This window comes from Myripristis murdjan, chromosome 4, assembly GCF_902150065.1.
Source record: "Myripristis murdjan chromosome 4, fMyrMur1.1, whole genome shotgun sequence".
Classification (NCBI taxonomy): Eukaryota; Metazoa; Chordata; class Actinopteri; order Holocentriformes; family Holocentridae; genus Myripristis; species Myripristis murdjan.
The window spans coordinates 6,052,008-6,075,013 of record NC_043983.1 but is presented as its reverse complement, the minus strand read 5'-3'; the positions used below and the strand labels follow the sequence as shown (position 1 = coordinate 6,075,013).

At 40.5% G+C, this 23,006-nt stretch overlaps 2 protein-coding genes and 1 long non-coding RNA gene across 10 annotated transcripts in view; 1 reads left to right on the top strand and 2 right to left on the bottom strand.

Annotated features, from left to right (window-relative positions):
* The window catches only part of LOC115357472 (leucine-rich repeat-containing protein 24-like), an 18,504-nt gene extending 16,099 nt beyond the window's left edge, over positions 1 to 2,405 (bottom strand). The window contains exons 1-2 of one of the 7 annotated variants that reach the window (XM_030048932.1): positions 2,169 to 2,383; positions 1,414 to 1,915 (exon numbers count right to left, since the gene is read on the bottom strand). The gene's annotated coding sequence lies outside the window, so the exon portion shown is untranslated. Of the gene's footprint in view, positions 1 to 1,413; positions 1,986 to 2,047; positions 2,140 to 2,168 lie in introns of those variants that run through there. The other 6 variants (XM_030048933.1, XM_030048940.1, XM_030048938.1 and 3 more) reach the window with 6 other exon arrangements.
* Positions 2,215 to 23,006, top strand: LOC115357474 (uncharacterized). Its single transcript, XR_003928115.1, has 5 exons — positions 2,215 to 2,370; positions 3,463 to 3,515; positions 5,050 to 8,569; positions 18,929 to 18,932; positions 22,992 to 23,006. It is a non-coding gene; the product is annotated as an uncharacterized LOC115357474 (long non-coding RNA).
* nfic (nuclear factor I/C) overlaps positions 9,191 to 23,006 on the bottom strand; it is a 48,371-nt gene continuing 34,555 nt past the window's right edge. For both annotated transcript variants that reach the window (XM_030048941.1, XM_030048942.1), the window contains exons 13-14: positions 12,519 to 18,169; positions 9,191 to 12,485 (exon numbers count right to left, since the gene is read on the bottom strand). In XM_030048941.1, coding sequence (XP_029904801.1) covers positions 18,149 to 18,169 — 21 coding nt within the window. In that variant the 3' untranslated portion in view covers positions 9,191 to 12,485; positions 12,519 to 18,148. The remainder of the gene's footprint in view (positions 12,486 to 12,518; positions 18,170 to 23,006) is intronic.

Sequence of the window (23,006 nt, the reverse complement as noted above, 5' to 3'; positions counted from 1 at the left end):
TGGAAGAAAAAGCCACAAGTCTCTTCTGGTACAAAAAAAAAAAACCTAAATATGGAAAACCTTATAAAACTTCACTTGTACAAAGATGCTCATTCTGGTAAAATGAAAAATCACTAAACACAATTCTCAGCTGCATTTTTCCTTTCACCTTCACTCAATATTCATTCACAAGAAAAGTAGAGACCAGCTAATTTGTCAATAGAGCAGGCAGTGACTATATTGTACATTTTGTACAGCCTACTGTGCACCAACAGGTAGTCTTACTACTTCAGAGTGCAAGCTGGAGTTTGGGTATAGCAGTGAAGAAAGAGTTTGATTTGTGCATGGAAAACAAGGCTTTGAAACCCATCATGATTCAAAATGCAGCTACTTGGGTTTTTTCATATTTGCCATATTTATCTTGGTTATCCTGTGGCATATTAATGTGCATGTAAACACACATTGATTCATTCACACAGGTTTTTGCTGTTTGCCTGAGAGACATCTCTCCCTGTGAACTTTCTGCGACATCCAGGGTTGGGATTTTTACACTGTTTACAAATATAACACTTATTATCTCCTTAAAATTGTAATCAGTACTATAACCTGCAAATCTTCATCACAGCAGTGGAACTTGATCACTTTCATCCACACAGGGAAATTTGGTTGTTATGACAGCAAATCGAAATGGGATGCAGCAAAGAAAGAATAGAAACAATCAGTGGATGGGATATTAAACATAAGGCAAACAAGAATTTCAGCACTAGAACGTGTTAAGTAGAAATGTATGGATGTTTGAAATGTATTGATCAGCAAAAATATGAATTTAGAGGCATTAGAGGGTGTGCAAATTAACAGTCGATGAAAACAGTGAAAATATGACATTTGTGCAGTAGGCCTGTGTATAATGCCAAAAAAAAAAAAAAAAAAAAAAAAAAATCTGTGTACCTACCTAAATACTTCCAATAAATTACACAAAGAAAGTATTCCAATAAACAGTCTACAGCTGGAACTGTGCTCCTATAATAAAGCCCTTATTTACCACTATTTCAATCTACTTAAAACAATGACTGTTTCTCTCATTACAGTGTTTTGCATTAAGTTATAGTAACCCCATTACATAATCCTTTCTTCCACAACCCTGGTGGGAGCTGAGGTGGTGAAATACCCACAGGTACTGTAGGCCACCTTCGAGGAAGAGGCTTCCACCGCCTCGCCAGGAGGCTCGCAGCTCAACACAATGACAAATTAGAGCATCACGCATGCAATTCGGTGCTCTGCCTCGCCTCAGGTAACAATGCACAGCGGGACCTGTACTGTAATCCTGTACTGCATTCAATGCATCAAAATGGATATATTTTACTATGAAGAATGACAAAAATACTATCAAGAAGTATGACAATTCGGCATTTCATTGAATTGCAGCCTACATACCCCGACGAGGAGGGAAGAAGACTCCAACAGTGATATTGGTCCTGCACAACGCCTTGTTATTATTTATTATTATCACTTTTTTTTTTTTTTTTTTTTTTTTAACAAACTGTTTTTAATGCTGCACTGTTCAAATTATTCTGATGTAAATTCAGTGCTTCAGATAAAACCCCAGCCACCTGAAACCAAAACAGCAGCTGATGGATGTGTCCACAGTGCGCAGGACACGGCGGGCCCGTCGCATCCTTGGAAAATAATAAAGGACCAGAGGATCAAACTACGACCAGCGGCTCATCGGCTGGATCCAACACACGGCCGAGGTCAGGAGGGAAAAAAATATTACTGCGCTGAGCATTAATAACCAGCTTGAAACAGGTCATCCCCATCCTCTGGTCGTCTCGGCACCCTCCTTTCCCCACGCACCGTTTCCTCCAGTTTCCCCATGCTTTTCCTGAGCACCACAGTCAAGACAGACCGAGTGGGACAAGGCACTTCCGCTCACAACCTATAAAATAAACCGGCTTAACGAATACATGCTGATACCAAGCCAGTGCAAAATTAAAAACACACAAACAAACAAACATACTACTACCACTACTACCTACTGCTGAGAATAATATTATAATGATAACGTTACATGTGTTATTAGTGACCATGTGGCACCAAGGCTGTGAAAACTACAGGTTGCTACCGTTACCGCTGTTCATGCTAGCTGACTGGACACTTAACTGAACCTTAATTAACGTCATTAGCCACACCTGTGTTTATCAGCTCTCTCGTGCCAAAACGGCCGTCGTGAAAAAAGACTACAACCTGTGTTTCAAACACGCATTGGACTGAGAAGAAACTCCAGAGAAAACATGGAGAGAAAGAAAAGGGCCGACGACCCGAGTATCTGACGAGTGTCCGACATGAAGCTGTTCGACTTTACCTCGGTCAAGTACCGTCATCAAAAGAAGAGTGAGAAATTATTTAAGAACGAAAGCCTCGTAAAATATGCAAACACCAAACCTGTGCCTAGATGAAAGGGTGTTTACTCTCTTATGAGACTTTATTGTTCTAGTAGTAGTAGTAGTACTAGTAGCTAGAAACACAAAGCACTAGCGCACAAATGAATCACTCGAGTACAACAAATTTTACACTTTTATTTTGAAGGCAAATTTACCTCACTTCCTGCATTGTTGTGGGTGCATATGGTAGCAGCAATCTGGCGGCACCTCCCTTCCCCATCACACCCACCCCTCTATCTCCACACACACACACACGCACACACACACACACACACACACACACACACACACACACACACACACACACACACACACACAAAGCACGCGAGTTACTGTAATTGATCCAGAATTATCCGGAATGTAAAACAATCAGATCAGTGGCGAGTATCATTCCTTCTGTGGGATTTTATTATTCATTGTATTGTTATCTGACTGTGGGTTTGTGACACCCAACACAAAGACACCACATACACAGCAGTCCCTAATCCAAAAACAGCACATTTGATAAATATTTAAAAATGATTACTTTAATTAATACACTTTTTAGTGTAATAATTAAGTTATAAATTAATTATTACACTCATAAATTATTATAAGTTAAAAGTTATTATAAAAGTTGAATTATTATAAGTTATAAATTATATATAGATGAGGAATTCGCGGTAAAAAACAAAACAAAACAAAACTTAATTATTAAATTTTTCTATACAGAATCAAGCAATTAATTAGCCTACTTGAACTGATCATTATGATTAGCCTTATTAATTACCCAGTGAATAGATAAAATAGTGGCTCAACTGGGTGCAGTGGGGGCTCACCTGGCAGAGTGGCAGGCTGCATGTTGATATGGCTGGGCTGGGCTCCAGCTCGGGCCCTTTGGTGTGTGCCATCCCCTCCCTCTCCTCTGTCTATCCTGTACATCTCTGTTGCTGCTGTCCAGTGGAGCAGAAATGCAAAAACAAAAGTCTCAGCGTTGCCTCACATCAAACAAAGTCTTTTCTGGGTGAAATCTGCATCTTCTCTCTGTGTTTGTATGTTCCAGGTGCTCCAGTTTACATGCAGCTGAGGTGAATTAAAGACTCTAAATGCCCAAATGTGAGTATGTGTGTGCATGTGTAAACCATGTGATGGACTGGTGGTCACCGCTGGGTGTCTCCCTGCCTCCAGCCCAATGCATGCTGGGAAAGGCTTCAGCCCACCAGTCATGTATGGCATTTTGGAAAAGTTCTCCATCTCAAAGATAGAATATTTTAGTCCTGAAGTCCTGCAACTTCACATAAGTTGGTACCAGGCACAACCAAATATGGTCTGACATGCTTAGATGTTTACAGAGTTTGGATGCTCAGTCACTGACGTGTTTTCATATCTTCGCCCACCATGACCAGAAAGTTACAATTGCCAGATTTCTGAGGATGATGTAGACAGTTGAAACAAACTTGTGGTAACAGTTAAGATAACTCTGTATGAATAATTAAAAATGTGCTATTGGAAGGTTGTCCTGATGATGGTGCTATGGCACAGGATCAGGTTCAAATTAAGTGATAGTTTTGATTCTTTGCCATAGAGGGGTATTTACTGCTGTCTGTTACTGTAATACATCCACCAAGTGTGGACCATGAGATCCCTCCCTGTCCTCAGAACAAGAGCTTCACCAGGAGTGTGCTGCTCCTGAATGAAACAGATATAGATCAGAAAACTGAAAGCTGAAAATTTGTTTTGCACAACACACACTTGTAGTGGTTTCACTTTCAACTCTCTTTTCACCTCTGTGAAATTTCTGATGTAGCACTGCCACTGTATGACCATGCAGTCTTCTTTGGTCACATATTCAGAGATTAATGACTGTAACACCGTTTTGACTGACTGGCGACACCCAGTGTCAAATCATGTCAGAACAACTGACTTCTCTCTGACTTCCCTCATCACAGGTACAGTGATGAGGTCACAGCTTGACAGCGGCCTTGACCGCGGTCTGTTATTTAGAGATATCAGACCACAGAATGTTTTAAGTAACCAACTAGAATCAAATATTCAGTATAGACGTGTAATAGTTTATATATACAGGAAAGACAGAGGTAAAACAATTTATTAAAGTAAAATTGGTAAAGAGCCTATTATGACATGCTAAGGAAGTTTAGGAATTGACTTGACTTGTCAGACTTGAGGTTTGACTTGACTTGAGACTTGAGTGCCAGCCAGGGCTTGAGTCTTACTTGCAAAACAATGACTTGATCCCACCTCTGCTTACCTCATCCCAACTTAAGAGTTTGCGGTACGACTGGAAACCTCAGTGTGATAGGTAGTTTTGGCGGATCCCAGAAATGCCCCTGGACCACAAGCTGCATCCCAGTGCCTTTTTACAGCACAATCATTCTCTTACTTACAATGACATTGGGAATAAGGATCTGCTAGCAGTAACGATGGTGAGCGGCCACACTGGTTGGAGGAGGTGGATAAACCATTTCTGGTGTGGACAGACGACAAGAATCTGGAATATATCAGGACTGTCAAATGTATCATTTCTCATCAGGCCAAGAGGGCTTTGTTTTTGGTCTTCACTTTATCTTGTCTTACTAACCCAGATATAAGAACACCAGACCTGATTCTCAAACCCATCTGTTTGCCACAGAGCCAGAACCGATTGTGCCTGCCCAGTACCTGGTTGCTCCTGCCTTCCTGGACATCAAAAGGGTGTTTCAGGAGCCAGATTCAGGTAAAAGCCCCAAGAAAAGACTGTGCCTGTGTCAGACTGGGGTCCCCGGTTTACCTCACAGTTCTGGAAGGTGTTTCGTTGCCTGATTGGTGCTACAGCCAGCCTGTCATCCGGGGTCCATCCTAAATCTAATGGGCAGACCAAGAGCGGCGAGCCAACACCTAAAGACATCGCTCTGTTGTGTAGTGAATCAGACCCTCTCTTCCTGCACTTAGTTCCTTCCATGGATTGCATATGTCTACAACTCTCTACGTGTCTTTTCTACTGGACTCTCACCATATGAGTGTTGTTTTGGTGATCAAATACCTCTTTCCTGCTCTAAAGGAGGAGTTAAACATGCCTTCTTCCCAGATGTTTGCCCACAGGTGTCATTGTACCTAGAGGAGAGCTCCCAGCCAGTTTCGCAAAGCCAGGGGTGTCAAGCTGGTGCCATGGAGGGCCAAGAGGCTGCAGGTTTTCACTCCAACCAAAAAATCCACCAGGTGATTTCACTGATTACCTCACCTTAAAGCAGAGAGGAGGAACCAATCAGTGAAATCAACTGATGGAGTTTTTGGTCTGAACGAAAACCTGCAGCCTCTTGGCCCTCCATAGCACCAGTTCGACGCCACTGTTCTAAGGCTTTGTCCTGGCTCATTTGGTACCCAAAGTGAGCTCACACACAGTTGCCTGAGGTAAATTTGGATAAGTTTGGGCTTTGAAAATTTTCTCTTGCTACCACCATCAGAGGAGTAATGACAGCAACTCTTAGTGAGATCCACAAGTTTGGGTACACATCTGACAGATCCTTTTTCATGAATGAATGCCAGTAGCTCAAGTGCTGCTGTGGTCTTTGATGGCAAATCAGGTAAATTCTTCAACCCTTGGCACCCCTCCATCTCAGCTTGACCTCCAGTGTTGGCCAAAGCTTCTGGTTGTTGTGTTAGCTCCCCAGATAACAAATTTTGGAAGTCTGAGAGCACTCCAAACCTCTGTCCCACATTTCCCAAGGTCAGGAGTTTTTCCCGAAGGGCTGAGATGCCCTCCATTCCTCTCCATGAACAGCTCTGGTTTCTGTGCTCAGCTTGGTCTACAGTCCTCTTCATGAGTTTGCTGTTCAGTGTCATGTAAAAAATCTTTCCTGTCAGGAGCTCATGTCATTGGGTCCTGAAGCACCGCTAGCAAGCTAGTGTATAATATTGTAATGTGAGGTTTCAAGCTCAAGGCGACAGAAGGTGTATGTGAGAAAGACAAATGATTTAAACAAACAAAAAGAAGAAGGCTGTTAACTGAGTTGTGGCATAGCTTTTTTATTAATGGTATATTTTTGCATAGGGAAACATACTCACTTCCAGTAATGAATTCATCAGCATGTGCTGATAGCAATGGCTGAATATGGTTACAAAGCTGTTAATACCCCCCACACCAGATTAATAACACCAGTTCATAAACATGTTATTAAAATTGTGCTGGATTCAAACAGGAACAGAAATTTCAACTTCTGATCTACTCATGGGTTTCCTAAAGAGAACTGTCAGAGTCCATGTGGATTCTACTAGTTTTGATAGCCATGAGAAGGCAGAACTGTGCCAGTGTTGACATCATATCCTCTCCCTGTGTAAATGCAGCATTAGAGGGACATTTTACATCATGTAAAGAAAAGTTCATTACTGACGTCTGACTCAATTGAAAGAAAAAAAAAAAGTTAAAGGAATTATGGTTAAAGCTTATGTTGAAGCTGCTGAAATACAGCCAGAACAGTCCAGACCACCAACTTTTTCCATGTGGAACATCATTACCCAGCATTAACATTAGCCCAGGACTAACCTCTACGTTTCAGCTGTAAGAGTGTAAGTCAAGGCTGATCCAATGGAACACTCTTAAAAAGAGTGATTTGTCACTTCCAACACTTCAGTGTGCTTAACTATGAATGACATTCATTGATGTAACTTGTCAACATATTGTATGTCAATAGTAATGCATAATATCAAACAAGAGGCACTTGAGATGCCTAATGTCCCCTAATGTCGCCATGATATAACGAACATAGGCAGTTATGCTAATTTGATCACAAAGTTAATTAATACATGAATGAACAAATATTGCTGTCTTAGCTTACTTCTCTTCACATAACACATGGGTGGCATCAGTATGAATTCAGTGGGCTCTGTTTTTGTGAATCGAGGCACAGACACAGGGTGGCGCAAGCTCACTTGGGCTGCACCCAAGGGAAACCGATGCTCTTGTCTGGGAGGTGCAGTCAGTGCAAAATATATGGTGTTCCAAATATGACTGTACCACACCTCAAATATGCCAACGGCACATGATGTCCCTTTGTAAGGTGAATTCATGTTTCATGTTATTTTGGAAGACAGCACACAATAATAATATGCAGTTACAACAACCTTTGTGGTAGTGTTTAAGCCACATGCGTGACTGTATAAACTGACAGCTCCCCATAATGACCAACTGAAGTAACTATTTCAACTTCTGGAGAGGAGTGTGGAAATCTACATATTCTTAATAAAAACACAGACTTCTTTGATGTCCACCACCATCAAATTTAACCCGACCCAAACAGCTTCTGTCCAAACACACCTTGTCTGTGGCAGCTACAGGCCCTCCGCTAACACGATTAAAAACGACATGCTTCAGGCAGTGCTAATTGGAAAGGAGATGGCACATGCAGCTGCACCCTAGCAACCTGGCATTTTTGGGTGAGGATATGTAGTGAGGATTGGTGATAATTTGCGCTGTAGGAGCTTGGAAGCTGCGCAGAGTAGCCTAGTGAGTTATAGTCAGTAAATAAATTTGCCAGCATCAGGCAAGAGCCTGATCTGCACCAACAGGTGGTTTGAGCAGGCGAAGGGACAAGCATGTTTCTACTGTGTCGCCCGACTTGTAGTGATTATTCCCTCTGGTGTGCTTCCTGCCAAATCTTGGTGCAAGCAGTGCCATTGTGAACCATGAAATTACCAAACAGGCGGAGGCGGGACCCCCTCTGTGCCCGATGTAATTACTTTTTTCCTAGTACAAAATTACTGTGTTGGATCACAAAAATAGAGCCCTGTATCATAAAGCATTAAGGAGATACACTATTATTAAGAAGGGTTTCCAAATTTATATGACAAGGTGCTGCAAAATGTAATCGGATTAACTCTTCTACAGGTTTACCATGCAGTCATCTTGAATGATCATGTTTACAAGAATGCATATACTGATGCCACAATGGTGTCCTGCATGTCATATACCATGGTGGTAGGACATCAAAATTGTGTTATTTTACACCGTCATAATGCAGCTAATATGTTCTTGAAATGTTGTAACTGTTATGTTAATAACCTTATTTGCCAGAGCTTAGTTTTCTTTGCTGTATACTATTAATATTTGCTGTTGCAATGACCCAATTTCTCTGCTGGGATCAAGTTTCATCTTATTCCATATCGACACAAAATAGGTTCTCTCCCATGGGTGGGAGGCAAGCGGCGGGGAGGGAGGGCAGGAAGACACTGTTAATGAATATAACTTCATTCAGAAAGACTGGATTTATGTACTGGATTTGTATTAAGGTATACCTGACAGTGATAGATGTAATGTCTTTCTGCTGCCCTACAGAGGAATAATTGAAAAATCAATGAAAATTTGGTCAAAAAACAAACAAAATAAATCAATAACAAATATAAGAAAAAAAACAAAAAACAAAATAGGGTTCTTTCACAACACAATTTGTGTTGTGAAAACCTAGTGTAAAGTAATGAAAAATGGTGTAGTCCCGCACTAGACATGCAGATGTCTTGAACATAACACAACCCCAACCCAGGGCTAACTAAACTGTAGAATATGCTGAAGTACGTTTAGTGAGCCAGGAAGTGAAAAGTAGTCAGCTCTGTCTGTTATACAGTCCAGTATAAAAGCTGTTCATGCCTGTGTCACTCTGATGTGAGGGATATATGTCTGGCAGCAAGCAAAGCAGTCCTTTACTATAATATTATCTTTAAGGTTATAATGAGAAGAAAGTCCTTAAAATGACACTGTGTTAACAGGTTCTCTGGAAAACAGTTGTGTTCTTCTGTTGTCCAGAGACTGTCTACAGCACATGGACAGCGTGCAGAAACAAAGTACCAACAGATACAGAAAGGAAACAATATGGGATTGCTATCACAGGAACCCTCATAGCTCTACTAACTAACAAAAGGATTCTTGATGTCTGATTGCTATGTGTTTTAGATATTACAGAATAAAGGTTTGAAAACATTTTGCCTGTCCGAGAGCCATTGATCTTAGCACAAACAATGTAAAATTCCAATTCCATTAAAATAAAAAAGAAATAAAATAAAATAAAAGAGTTTTCAGGCAACAATAGGGCAGAGCAGAAGAGCAGAGAATAACATAAACTGTTCATAGAAAAGAGCCCTCTATGAAAACGTCTCCACCACTTAGTTTTCAATATCCAATAGTCCCTCTATTCCTCACACAGCATTCATCCATGATCTGAAAAATTGCAGTGTTTCTGTTGCTCTACCAATCTGAATTATAGCTGCTAACAATCCCAACAGGGATGCTCCAAGAAACTTTGTTCGCATTGTTGGCACTTAAAACATTCTAACAGTGATCCTCTCTGCAAACAGTGCAAACAGTGAGCAGAACAGCACTTGGTTTGTATCACAGAGTAAAAAAATCTAGAGGGAACTCTTACAACAAGAATCTGTCCTGATGAATACCTGCGCATCAGTTAACGTGGAGTCAGTAGCTTGAAATGATCTTTGACCATGTGCTTTAGTGCAAACTGACCGTTCTTAGAGTGCAAGTGTCCACATCACTGGGAAAAAGGTCTGATTTTTCAACCCATCATTCCTGCTGACAAGGTGGCACTTATGCTGCATTAACGTCTTGTAGGAAAGACAAGCTGAGTGCTTGATAATGCAATTTATGTTAGCTTTCAGCTGGTAAATACTCCTAGAAAATACAATTCAACTCACTTTTTAGCTGGTAAATACTAGAAAACACTGTTCACTTCAGCTGTCAGAGGAATATTACTTGGGAAATACTAGTAATATTAGTCAAGGGTAGAGAATAATATTCTTTTCAAATGAAACCAGCATTTTCCCCCCAAAGTATGTTGTTTTGGGATCACAGTGCTTAAAATGACAGGACACAACTACTTGATGGATTTTTGGTTTGTGGTAGACGTTACAATATTTGATTTGCTGTAAAAAAAAGAAAAAAAAAAAGACCTCAGATGTATCATCACCAAGTGCATTTGTGTTCAGTAAAGTCTATGTTCTCCTCCTGTTGTGACGGCTTCAAATTTGTCAACACTTCCAAGTTGTTGAGTTGAACTACCATGTCAGTCCCACAGTTATTCCAACATGATGTGAAAGCAGTATCAACACTGGGCCTCCTAACAAGATCAAACGTCAAATGAAGAAGCAGAATGCAGCAGGGCTTGCAATGGAATCCACTATGAGAATTTCCTCTAGATTTCTTTATACTCTTTGGTTTATATGGCTTGTCATTTCAGAGCCTGCACGGCCCATCTCTATTGGCCAGGGCTGGTGGATATCCTAATCGCGGAGCACCAGCCCCTGGGTTGCACATGACCATGCGGTGTTTAAAGAGAACATGTAATGCAAAGCTTAGTGTACAAAACAACTCAAATTAAACTAGCAGTAAAATGATAGGCACTGCTTATTGAAATAATTTTTGGTTATTTTCAGTTTCCATGCTGTCAGCCTGCTGGTTTAAATTTAATTGAGGAGAGCGAAAGTCATGTGTCCGAGTCAACTGGAAAGTGAAAGGTTTTTGACCTGAGGAGAGGACAGTGCTTGCATGAGAAGCTGAAAAGGCAGGTAGACCATTTTCTCAGTGTGACTGCTCTTGGTTTCTGGCAGACATTATTCTCATCAACCCTTTTGCCTTGAAGTGAGAAATTTCTCGGTTCCTGAACACACTAAAGCTTTGGCAAGAGGCCGTGGCTATACTTGTCTTTTCAATGCAATTTTTGTTATCCGATCATGCCTGGACGCATTAACTGTCAAGTCCGTATGCTTTGAGACTGGATCTTGCATTTGGATGCCAGACCACATGCCGAGGCGGCCTGGCTCACTTTGAGTTTGGATCTCAATGAGGTGTGGACACCATGTGGGATAACCCGGACCATTTATCAATACATACAGTGAACATATATCTGTGCGGGAATGTATCCAATCACTATCCGATCAGGCAGGTCATGTTGAAGTGTCACGTCTGCACACGTGGACACAGCTGAGCTCCGATCTGGTGCATCTGATCACTAAAGTCACTACTTAGAGTCACGTGGCATTTCACCACAATAACCTTGTGTCACACGGCTGAGAAAGAGTTCTCTTTGAGTGGATTTGATATAGTGGCCTGGGCATACATTTTGTCACGCAACCAATGACCCAAGGGGACATGGTGGCTCAAGGTTTCTCTGTCCAATCAAAATTCTCCACTGTGCACAGTAGAAGAATTGGACTACCATTCCATAGCCAATTCTGATTTTTTCATCATTTTTCAATTTAATGCGAGAAAAACAAAGGTCAACAAGGTAGCTATCAGCCAGTTTTTATACCTCTGCATAGTTACATTGCAGTTTTTAGAGGGCTGGTTAGCATGTGCATTTTAGGTTACCAGAGGGGTGAGATGGGATTTCCCCCAAAATTGAAGAAGTTGGTCTCACGTCTTGTCACAAAATCACAACAATTAAGTATGGAGCAGTTCAAAGAGAGCAGTGTGCATGCATTTTGAACATGTAACTTTATCAGTGCTACTGCTCATCTGATACCCAGACTACTAATAAAACCCACTCTGCAGATTCCCCGGACGAATGAAAACTCTTTGTGTACAAAACTGCAGAACATTTAGCTGATCCAGCACAGATAATTGTCTAGACCTCATAGATGCCTTCATATCAGTTTTTTTCTTGCCCTCATTAAACTCATGTTATGATTGTATTGGTCAGACAAATAAAAGTAGAGAGAATTAGAGATGAAGAGGAATGATTCTTCACAACCTGCTCTCCTGACGGTCAACAGCTCTTAATACCCAAGTTGTACATTGATAGTCTGATTTAACTCTGAAGAAACACTGCTAAGTAAAATATGGTACGGCTTTTTTAGATAGAGTATGATTCATTTTTCATTTTTCATTCATTTCAGGTCCAGATCTAGAAAAATCCTGATCACCTTTTTCTCTGTGTCTATAGACAGAGCCATCGACAGCCGATAAGGTTCCTAAAGTATGACGTACACAATTTATTGATGACCGCATTTATGACTATCAGTGACAAACTGCCCGAAAAAAGCACTCAGGATGTCGGGGCAGCCATGATGTTTAAAACTGCCGCCAAACCCCTCGAACGCCTGGTAGGGATTGGCACCTTTAACCCTGTTGCAGGAGTCGTTCTCAATAAGAGACAGTCAGCGGTACACTTGGAGTGGAACTGGACAGATCAACCAGTTTTCCTCATTTACCTATGTTTTCTCTTCTGTGTTCTGTCACTTCATTATTTTTTCCTTTCTCCTTATCTGTTGTCCCTTTCTTTCCTGTAGTGCATATGCTGAGTCAACCAACAACTAATCATTGTCATATTATAATTCATCATTAACCACAGCCTTTTTTCATCACATGCTTACACCCTCCTTTCTCATTTTAACAGACGTCAAGAAACAGTCTTGTCCTGGTCTGAGTGAATGGTTGCTGGCCGAGCCACTGATTAAGAGAGTTCTCAGTGGGAACCACATGAGCACCACAGACCCCCATGCCTGAAGTCATGTAACAGGTGCCTCAAACACTCTGATTTTTTAAATCTTGGGCAGCTAACCATGATCATATTTTGTAGATCGTTGTTCCAGACAAAATTTCTGATTTAAAGTAGGAGCAGCAATACGATATTCAAATAACAACCTGGCCAAACTCTCTGTTTCCATGGCTCTGGCTACCAATGACAAACAGTCCTGAAACCAACTTAATTTTAAAATGCTGTCATTCTTCAGCAAACACACAGCTCTGCTTAACTAAGCCCAACTTTGTCTTCACCTGGCCACCTCTCGTCTATCATCTTTCCCCCATAATCATTCACATGGCTAAACTGTTAACCAACCTAGCTATATCCATTCACATGGATCCTTTATTTCGTGGCTTAGCCACTGGCTTAAGGAAGCCAAACTATAACACAAACATGATCAAACTTAAAGATTTTATACACATTTATCGTTTCTTTATAATAGATAAGTCTATATTGTACATATTATTATACACACTATCTTATCAAAAACTGTGAAAATTCTACAAGCAACATAATACCAACATAACAGCTAAAGAATTAACTAAATAATCTTAAAGTAGTTGTTGAATAGGGATAGTGTTTAGTGCATGCATCAGTATGAAACTGAAAAATCACCTATGTTCTTTTTAAAATTTCCTGTCACATGGTCACTCACATCTAACAAACGAAATGGACGGGGTCCTGCTGGTCTTTGAGAGCTGCAGAACCTTGAAGCCCACCAGTAGCTGACAGACTTCACCCTACACTTAATCCTAAACCTTAAAACATTAACATGTTTCCATTTGATGGAATTCAGATTGAGTGGCTTGGCCACGACCTCAAGGGAACTAAATGTTAGCACATAAACATGGTCATAACTGAGCACCAGACAAAATATTCACAATATCACATATGACTTTTCCCACAATAAACACAAATATGTGTTTGCACTGATTTAATGCTGGAAACAGAGCTTAGACAGGGCTAACCAGACACTCTGAGAATGGCTTTTTTTCATGTTATATTGTGAACATTCCATCTGGAATCACCACCATGGTAGTGCAAAGTTACTTCATAGTCAGTGTTTTTTGCATTTACTTTCTTTTGTAACTTACCAAAGTGCCACTGTCAGACCCAAGGCAGGTGTAACTACACTCCTAAAATAGTGTTTCATTTCCAGCACATAAGTGTGCGTACTTTGGGACAACTCGCTCCTTGTTATAACACAACACAACTAAATGCGTGATGTGCTGACATGACACTCAAAGCGTCAGTGTTCATTTAAATCTAAGAATGTAAAAATCAACACTCTAATAGTGTCTCTCTTAGTCCAGACTCATCTGAGTTCATTCATTTTTGACCAGTGGCCTGAGAGCCCTGTCAGCTCAGTGAGTGGACAAACAACTCTTCAATCAACACTTGGCAACTCCAAATTATCATTTCTGAACAATCAACTCTGGACAGACGTGTGGAGCGTGATGAAAGCTCTCATGGGGCTGAATCTGAAGCTTGTATTTCTATGAACTGATATTTCTAGTATCTCTGTAAACAGACTCTTAACGTAAAACTGTCTATCAGCTACACAGAGTAATGCCAAGCAGTCACACATGCAGCATTTTTTTGTATTTTTGAAGTGCTACCAGTTGTACCACAAAAAAGAAAATCTTTTTCCCATAATGTATTATTTTTCTTTAACTAAAGGCAAGGCACATAATGTGTTTTATGAAATATCGTGCAAAATAGGAGTTTAACAAGAGGGGTATTATTAAAATCCAAGGAAGTAGATTTAGGAGGAACAACCATTCCATATAGCGCCCTCTGCTCCTCTTCCTCTCTCTGTGGAACAGGGGAAGGAAAAGGAGGAGGAGCACTAGGAGGAGACGGAGCAAAGTAGGGAGGGAGAGGTATTGTCGGGTTGAGCCATGCATTCATTAGGTCAGCACAGCGACCAGAGCAGCACCATGCAGTATACATCAGCTTTCAGCTAACTTTAACCAAACCTTAACCCACACCCTAACCAAACACAGCTCACACAACAGGATCTTCAGTACGAAAATCGAACCCCTGGTAGGGATTGGCACCTTTAACCCGACCCCGTTAAAAAAGGAAACTGTTCAAAGAAATACAAACCTCACTCGAACACAGGAAACACTACTCACTGAAATGCATGCCAGCCTAAGAAACAAACAACATTAGATTGCTTTACAGTGACAAAGCCTTAAAACATGGCATCAGGTATCAAACACGAGTCCTCATAAATAACATTCATTTTGAGCATTTTACATCAAACTACTGTGTGTTCTCTGTGTTCTTGAGCGTACAGCATAACTCTCTTTATCCGGACTTGAAACCAAATGAACACGTTAAAAATGCCAGAATCATAAAATGCTCTAACTTTTGCACATCTGTTGGACTTTCCTGGTTGATACATGCAATACACATGGTGGTGTGTTGTATAATTTCATTCTGTTTCAATCTTCCGTCTGCCAAAGGACGTCCATCAGGCTGCACACACACAGCCTGCGGTGTGGCTGTCCCTTGGCCTGTTGTCCGCAAGAATCCATGAACATATGGCTTTGACATATTGTTATTACTGCAGATAGCGATTCATGTTTGGTTTGTGTTCTTTTAATGCTAACGCGGTTAAACTTCAGGTTTCTCGTGAATGATTCTGAATCAAAAGCAACCAGTAAATGAAGCCCCTCTGTGAAAGCCTGTCATAACGGAACACTGCTTTGCCCCACCAAAACGCTTTCATAAGGAAACTATTGTGTCAAGCTTGGGTACAAAAAATGCAGTTTGAAGCTCATAACATATAGTGTAAATTGCAGCTTTAAGTGCTCTATTCTTTTTTTTTTATTTATTAGTATAAAACCGACCCAAACTAACCCAACTCTCGCATTCTCTGTAACCTGGCCCTAGCCCTACTTTTGTCTCTAACTCGCCCCTACATTAATTGTGGCCTACAGATTTGAGGTACATTTCTCCATAGGTCATGGAGGTTGGGTCGAGGTCATGAGTTACACAGTACACAATCCATTAGAGACACATTCTAGAGCACCACTCACTCTAGAGCTGGGTAAGAAACCCAAATTTTGTGCTCAATTCAAATCAGCATTCATTTAACCTGTTGTCAAAAACCATTGACAACCTCAACAAAAAACACTGCAGCACACCTGCCAGGCAACATGCCACACTATCATACAAAAACATTGCTCAAAAAGTGAAATTTACTAAATCATAGTGCAATGCCTGCTATATCCAATAGTCTTCTACCTACGGATACAAGTACAAACCCCTCTGGAAACAGCCAACACTGCGTCCACCAAAACACAAACACAATCTACACAAAAATGTCTCTTCAGACAAGAGCAGGGATGAATGTGGAAATGTAGGAACCATATTCACATTCTGACAAAACACAAAGCCACACTATGCTACAATTTCAAACAGGCTAGAGATTCTGCATGAGAACTGTGTTGGTATTTCAACATTACAGCTTCTTCTAGAGCAGTGTCAATATGCTTCCCAGTCAGGCTGGTGTGATCACATAGGATGCTTTTTTAATAAAACTGTGCCCTTTTTTTTTTTTTTCTATTTTCAGTATCTTGATTGTGGCAGATGCACTTTTTTTTCCAAATGATTGCATATGCCATTTTGGTAATGGTGCATTTTCACCACCAAAGTAATTAACAGCATCTGAAGGGGGATAAGTAGGCTCTTATGAATGGCTTGGTTTTAGCAACATCATGACTGCCAGCAATCTTCCTCAGCATGTTTACAAGTTCTTCTGCACCGATGGGCTTCTAGAAAGTTGTTTTTTGTTCTTAATGATGAGTAGCTTCACAAATTGGACAAGCCATTTGAACTACTATATCTTGAGCAAACGTCACTGTTCCTCCTAGGAAGACACATCCTCCATTTAGGAATGGCTTAGCTTTCTCTCATCCATTTAATTTTCAAGGTGAATCCCTTTTTTTTTTTTACCTTTGGTTACCTAGCAAACACTAATAACATATTTTGCATTTTGTTGACAAACAAAGTGTTGTGATGCTCATTGCACCCACCCTGTTATGAGGGATGCTCACAACTGGGATTTGCTGAAAAAGCCTCCTATCTGATCACGGCCTGCGGAAGCTTGTCACTCACAAAGTCCTCTCACTGAAAGTCTTTGCTGATGTAGCTTTTATGTAGAAATTTAGTCTACCCTCATTACTTTCTCATCACTGAACTTGAGACAGCGCCTCCCTCCAACATATCTGTGCACTGTCCAGATATCAGTAACACTGCCAAACTCTGCTGGTGTAGAACTGTAGCACTGTGTGTTGTTTTGGCATGAATGTAGTTCTTACAATCCACCATTACTCATTGTTTCCTGATAAAAAAGCACAATCTTAAAAACATGGGCCTCTCAAAGCAATGTGATGGGCTCAGGCTGATGATTGTCAATAAAAAAGAAAGAGAAAGCCTCTGTCTTTTGGTGGGAAACGTGGGAAAAAAACTACGCTGTTTGAACTCTTTGATTTCCCCAAGTGCATCATAAACATACTGAAAAGTGCAAAGAAACATTATATATTAACAACAGGATCTCTCTGTTTCAGAAATAAGGGAGGCTTATTTGCATATATAAGAAGCAGCACCTGCAGCGGAGAGGGGGATTTCTGGGTGGGAAAGTGGGGTGAGGCCCAGGGTCCCTCTAAAACCTCAAACTGGGTTTCGGGGAAGGAGTAGAGGCCCGGGACAGTGGAGTGTCATTCTGGGAGGGTTTGAGGAGAAGAGGGGGATGCATTCTGACGTCCATCCGAGGGAACAGACCTCATCCTGAAGACAGAATTAGGCTAGAAGCTTCTTAGGCTCTGAAGGGTTAAGGCCTGGATCTGGCCAGCAGTTTATCTGGACCATTCAGACATTTGCTTCAGTTCTTTGCCTTCACTTGAACATCATAACTCACACTGGTGGCCATTTCATGGCAGCTATTTTGTGTCCCTCTTGGCAATTTAGTTAATTTAGGGGCTGCAAAGTGATGTGAAAGCAGCATCCCTCCCTCTGTCTTTCTCCATCCAAAGGCCGCTTCTAGGTACACACACATATATAAATATATTCGAATATATATTTATATATATGTATAACAACATATTATACTTCTACATAGTTGAGTATATTTCTCGTCTTGCATCATCTTGATAGCACTGTTGCCTGCCCTCCAGGACACTGTGTTGCCATGGTAATGACCTCTGCTCCAAAGTTCACTCAGTTGCCCAGGTACCAGGACTGGAACACAGAAAGAAACACAAATTCAGTTCAAAGTTTTGCTGACATACAGTTAGGTCAATAAGTATTTGGATAGTGACACAATATTCAGAAGTTTGCTCTTGTATTCCACCACAGTGGATTTGAAAAGGGAGTAATCAAGATGTGATTGAACTGCAGACGTTCAGCTTTAATTTAAGGGGTTGAACGAAAATATGGCATTAACCATTTAGGAATTACAGCCAGTTTCACACATTGTCATCCCATTTTCAGATGCTCAAATTGGACACTTTACTAAAAAGCAGTTTCCTGGCCAAGTGTGGCTTTTTCCCTCATTCTTCCATGATAAATTTAGAAGATAAAAATCAGACAGATAGCAACAACTTTAGAGATAGCCTAATCAACAGTTTGGTATATCCTGAAAAAGAAGGAATGCGCTGGTAAGCTCAGCAACACCAAAAGGCCTGGAAAACCACAGACGACATCTAAAGTTGATGACCGAAGGATTCTTTCCTTGGTGAAGAAAAACCCAATTCACAACGTCTAGGGAAGTCAGAAACACTCTGGAGGAGGTAGGCATTATCACTGTCCAAATCTACAGTCATGAGACGTTTGTGAAAAAATAAATACAGAGGGTAAACAGCAAAGGTGCAAACCACTGGTGTCACTCAAGAACAGGAAGGCCAGATTAGACTTTGCAAAAAAGCCTGCCCAATTCTGGAACAAGGTTCTTTGGACAGATGAAATGAAGATGAACTTGTACCAGAATGATGGGAAGAGAAAAGTGTGGAGAATGAACGGAACAGCTCATGACCCAAAGCAGAGCACATCATCTGTCCACCATGGTGGAGGCAGTGTTATGGCATGAGCATGTATGGCTGCAGGTGGAACTAGGCAGCTGCAGTAAAGGCTTGGCAGAGCGTCTCAAGGGAGGAAACTTGGTGATGTTGTTCATGGCTTCCAGACTTCAGGCAGTCATAGACTGCAAAGGATTTTCCTCCAAATATTGAATATAGTCCTTATAATTGTAGTTATGTATGTTACGTATAGTTTGTCCAATTACTTTTGAGCCTCTGAAAATGGGGTGACAGCATATAAAACTGGTTGTAATTCCTAAACAGTTAACGCCATAGTTTTGTTCAGCCCCTTAAATTAAAGCTGAAAGTCTGCACTTTAATCACATTTCCATTTCAAATCCACTGTGGTGGTGTACAAGAGCAAAATTATGAATATTGTGTCACTGTCCAAATATTTATGGACCTTAGTGTATAATCTCAAACACATTTCTTGATACAACTTGATACAACACATTTAAAAAAAAAAAAGAAGGTTGAATTAAAGTTAAATTTAAAACCATAGAGCACAGAACAATAGAAAGAAGAAGAAGATAAAGAATGAATTACAACATATTTTACACAAGATTGTGTAAAATATCTATAAGTAGTTTAGAATGCTTTCGCCTGTGAGGGAAATATTAAAAACTATAAGCACTGTCCAAGTTGCTTTGTCAGATCCTTAGAGTTCAATAGCTGAGCAGGAAACCTCCCCAATCCCTCCCCACTGTCTTTCAATGCTGCATAAATAAGTAAATAAAAATATTGAACATTTTAACAGACTGAACACATCTTAAGCAAGATTTGGCAAAGCAGCATTATTACATCTATGACGATTTGCTTTGTTTTCTGTAAAAGGTAAAAAACGGCCTGGTTTCCAGACCCCATGAATCCTGCTGTAATTTCATGGGTTTTGGAAATGTCTCTATTAGAAATGATTTACCAAAGTCAGTGCCTATCCCACCTACGGGCCAAGACCATTGGACAGCACTGAACCAATCAAAGTATGTTAACTAATTGCGTCATCAGGCATCCTAACGACTTTTACACAGGGTAATTGCTCATCTTTTACTTTATCGATGTAATGTTTCTCAAGGACAGAAGACATTGCTGAATTCAGCTTGCTGTCAGTGACAGTGCGACTCTACAAAGCCGCTGCCATGTTTGTTTACTTCTCTGACGTGAAGGCATCATCAAAGAATTTGTGGACCAACCAATCAGGCATCTAGCACAGGTTCCAGTCAAATCGAATGACAACAGTCTATTGAGTGGGTGTTTGTGTTTATATTACGTTGTTGTCTAAACTGTTACGTTCATTGTTAAATTGTTCATGTTAAAATATGAGGTTTTTAACATAGGTAGGGGAGAGTGGGGTAATTTGTGCCAAAGGGCAAGTAGTGCCACCCCTGTTATCTAGAAAACTATAGAAGAAGTTGGTCATGTGACCACATATTTTTGAAGAGGCATCCATTACACTCATCTTATAAAGAAGGGAGACACATGGCTTCAGAGGTAAGCACATTTAAGTTCAAAAAACATTTTTTTGCCCTCCAAAGTAAAATTTCCATGATCAAGGTTTTTTGATTGCTGTGTTTGAACAATTATAGAAAACTTTGAAAACAGTTCACACAGGTTTTAGTACTTTAGTAAGCTACACCATGAGTCTATACAGTTAGCATGATGTTAACTCAAAACAACTGGGGGATGCATTTTTTTCAAAATGGTGGGCTTGGGGTAATTTGTGCCAAAGGGCCTTGGGGTAAATTGTGCCAGTGGCACAGTTTGTGATTATATACTATTTATTACTTTATTGTATTTTATTGTTATTGTACATTGTCTTCTTACCTTTGATCACTAAAACTATTCAGATTCAGATGAAGATGATTTGCAGGTGCTCATTTTGGAATTTTTATTTAGTTCTGGGTATGTGTTCATGTGGCGCTAGGCCTCGTTATAGAAAAGTGGCCTGTGAGCTTGTTAAAATAATAAATAAATGTTAAATAAATAATTCTGGATTGAATTTGTTTTGCTTTTATATAGCATTATCATTTGTGAGATTAAAATGATCTGTTTTACTTCAGTTATCAATGGCACAATTTACCCCAGTGTATTCTCTCTAATGGCACAATTTACCCCGCACTGGGGGCAAGTTGTGCCACAAAACCACTTTTTTTTCGAAAGCTATATTTCTCAAACAGTTTATATAAGATCCAAAGTGATTGTTCCCAGGGATGCACAACATCTTAAACTATATGTGCATATTTTAGTTGGAGGCATTACTGTAATCCCCTCGCTTTAAAGGCACTTTAAGTAAAAATTGGCACTATTTACCCCACTCTCCCCTATAGTGTACGGCAGGGTTTGTACATGTGAAAAAACACACGTCAAACATCGAGTCCTATTTTAAGCATCTGAAATGCATTTTAGCTTGCAAAATGTTTCCTCCACTATATGGCTCTTACCCTCCACTGCTAGAGTTGTTGACATTATATCTGTTGTAATAAGCCACGAGCATAGTAGGTCTGCTAACAGCCACCCATCTGCAATGGCATGGAAGGCTGCAGGAATTGCACAATTGACTGTACTGAGATTAAATGTGGTGCTTGCGGCGCTTATCACAACAACAAAATAGCACATCTCGCCTTGCACTTCCTCATTTAAATAAACCTCCTATTTCGCTGTGCCACCCCTCCCACCCTTGTGCAAAGGCCAGTGTGTAAGCCGGTCATAGTGCTGCTTGCAACGATCTTTGCGCACCCATGGTAATAGGACCCATCAGTTTGACTTTGAGCTAACTAGATCACAATAAAGGGCAGCTACACAGGCCAGTAATGTTAAATTGAATGTGTATTAGCAGTGAGTGTCAGCGACAGTAGGTCTCACTATCACCACTTTTATGGATCCGTTTTCAAAGCACCTAACAAGTAATTGTGATCAGCAGAGGTAATAGCCTAACAAAATCAGTTACAAAATCTGTAAAATGATTTAATGCAATGTGGAAAATCATGTAAACATGTCAACCAGCAATTTCTGTTTCCAGCAGACTCATTGGGAATTATAGTTGGCAATATGCAACATTTGAAAGAATCAAAATAAATAACAGTTAGGGGGGCACTAAGAAAAGATACACCTTTGCAACTTATTCAATATTTTATTCCATAGTTCATTTTGGTTTGATGAAGGAGCTGATGAAGCAGCAGAGGACAGGCTCTTTGAAGGAGTGTTTTAGGCATGCATTGTACTACTACTACCACACATGCACGTGCGCGCGCACGCGCACACACGCACGCACGCACGCACGCACGCACGCACGCACGCACGCACGCACGCACGCACACACACACACACACACACACACACACACACACACACACACACACACAGGGGCTCCTGGCTCAGCAGTATTTGCCTGTTTGTTTTATGGAGCACAGGCACTGCAATGCAGCAGCAGCCAAGAGCCACAAAAGAATCCACACCACATTTTAAGACACAAAGCCTGTCACTATCATCTATCTACATTCACAATGCCTATCCATCTATCTATAATGCTATTTCTGTATGGACTCTGCAAATAGATGATGTTTTGATAAATATTTCATATTGATATTCAATATCTTTAGATGTGAGCATTTTCATTTTCAGACCATAGCACACAAACTCATTGAAAGCTGTTATACTATGACTGTAACTATTACAACTAACAATGAATATATGCATGCATATTTGTGCAGGATAGATCAGCTCTCCACTAAGTGTATAATCAATTAAACTAAATCATATCCATCAAATCAGAGGGCCACAGAGGCGACTGGGTCAAATCCCATTTTTGATAAAAGGACAAAAGCACTCCCACGGTGTATAACAGTGAACCTCTTTTAACTGTCAAACTATACTTGATATGCTCAAATTAGCCTCCCTCATCACTTTACCCAAAAGTGTCTAACAATTTCTTCACTCCACTTTGCATTGCAGTGATCTGGGCCGGCTTCAGCAACATAATCTAGCCAGAGGCTTCTTATGAAATT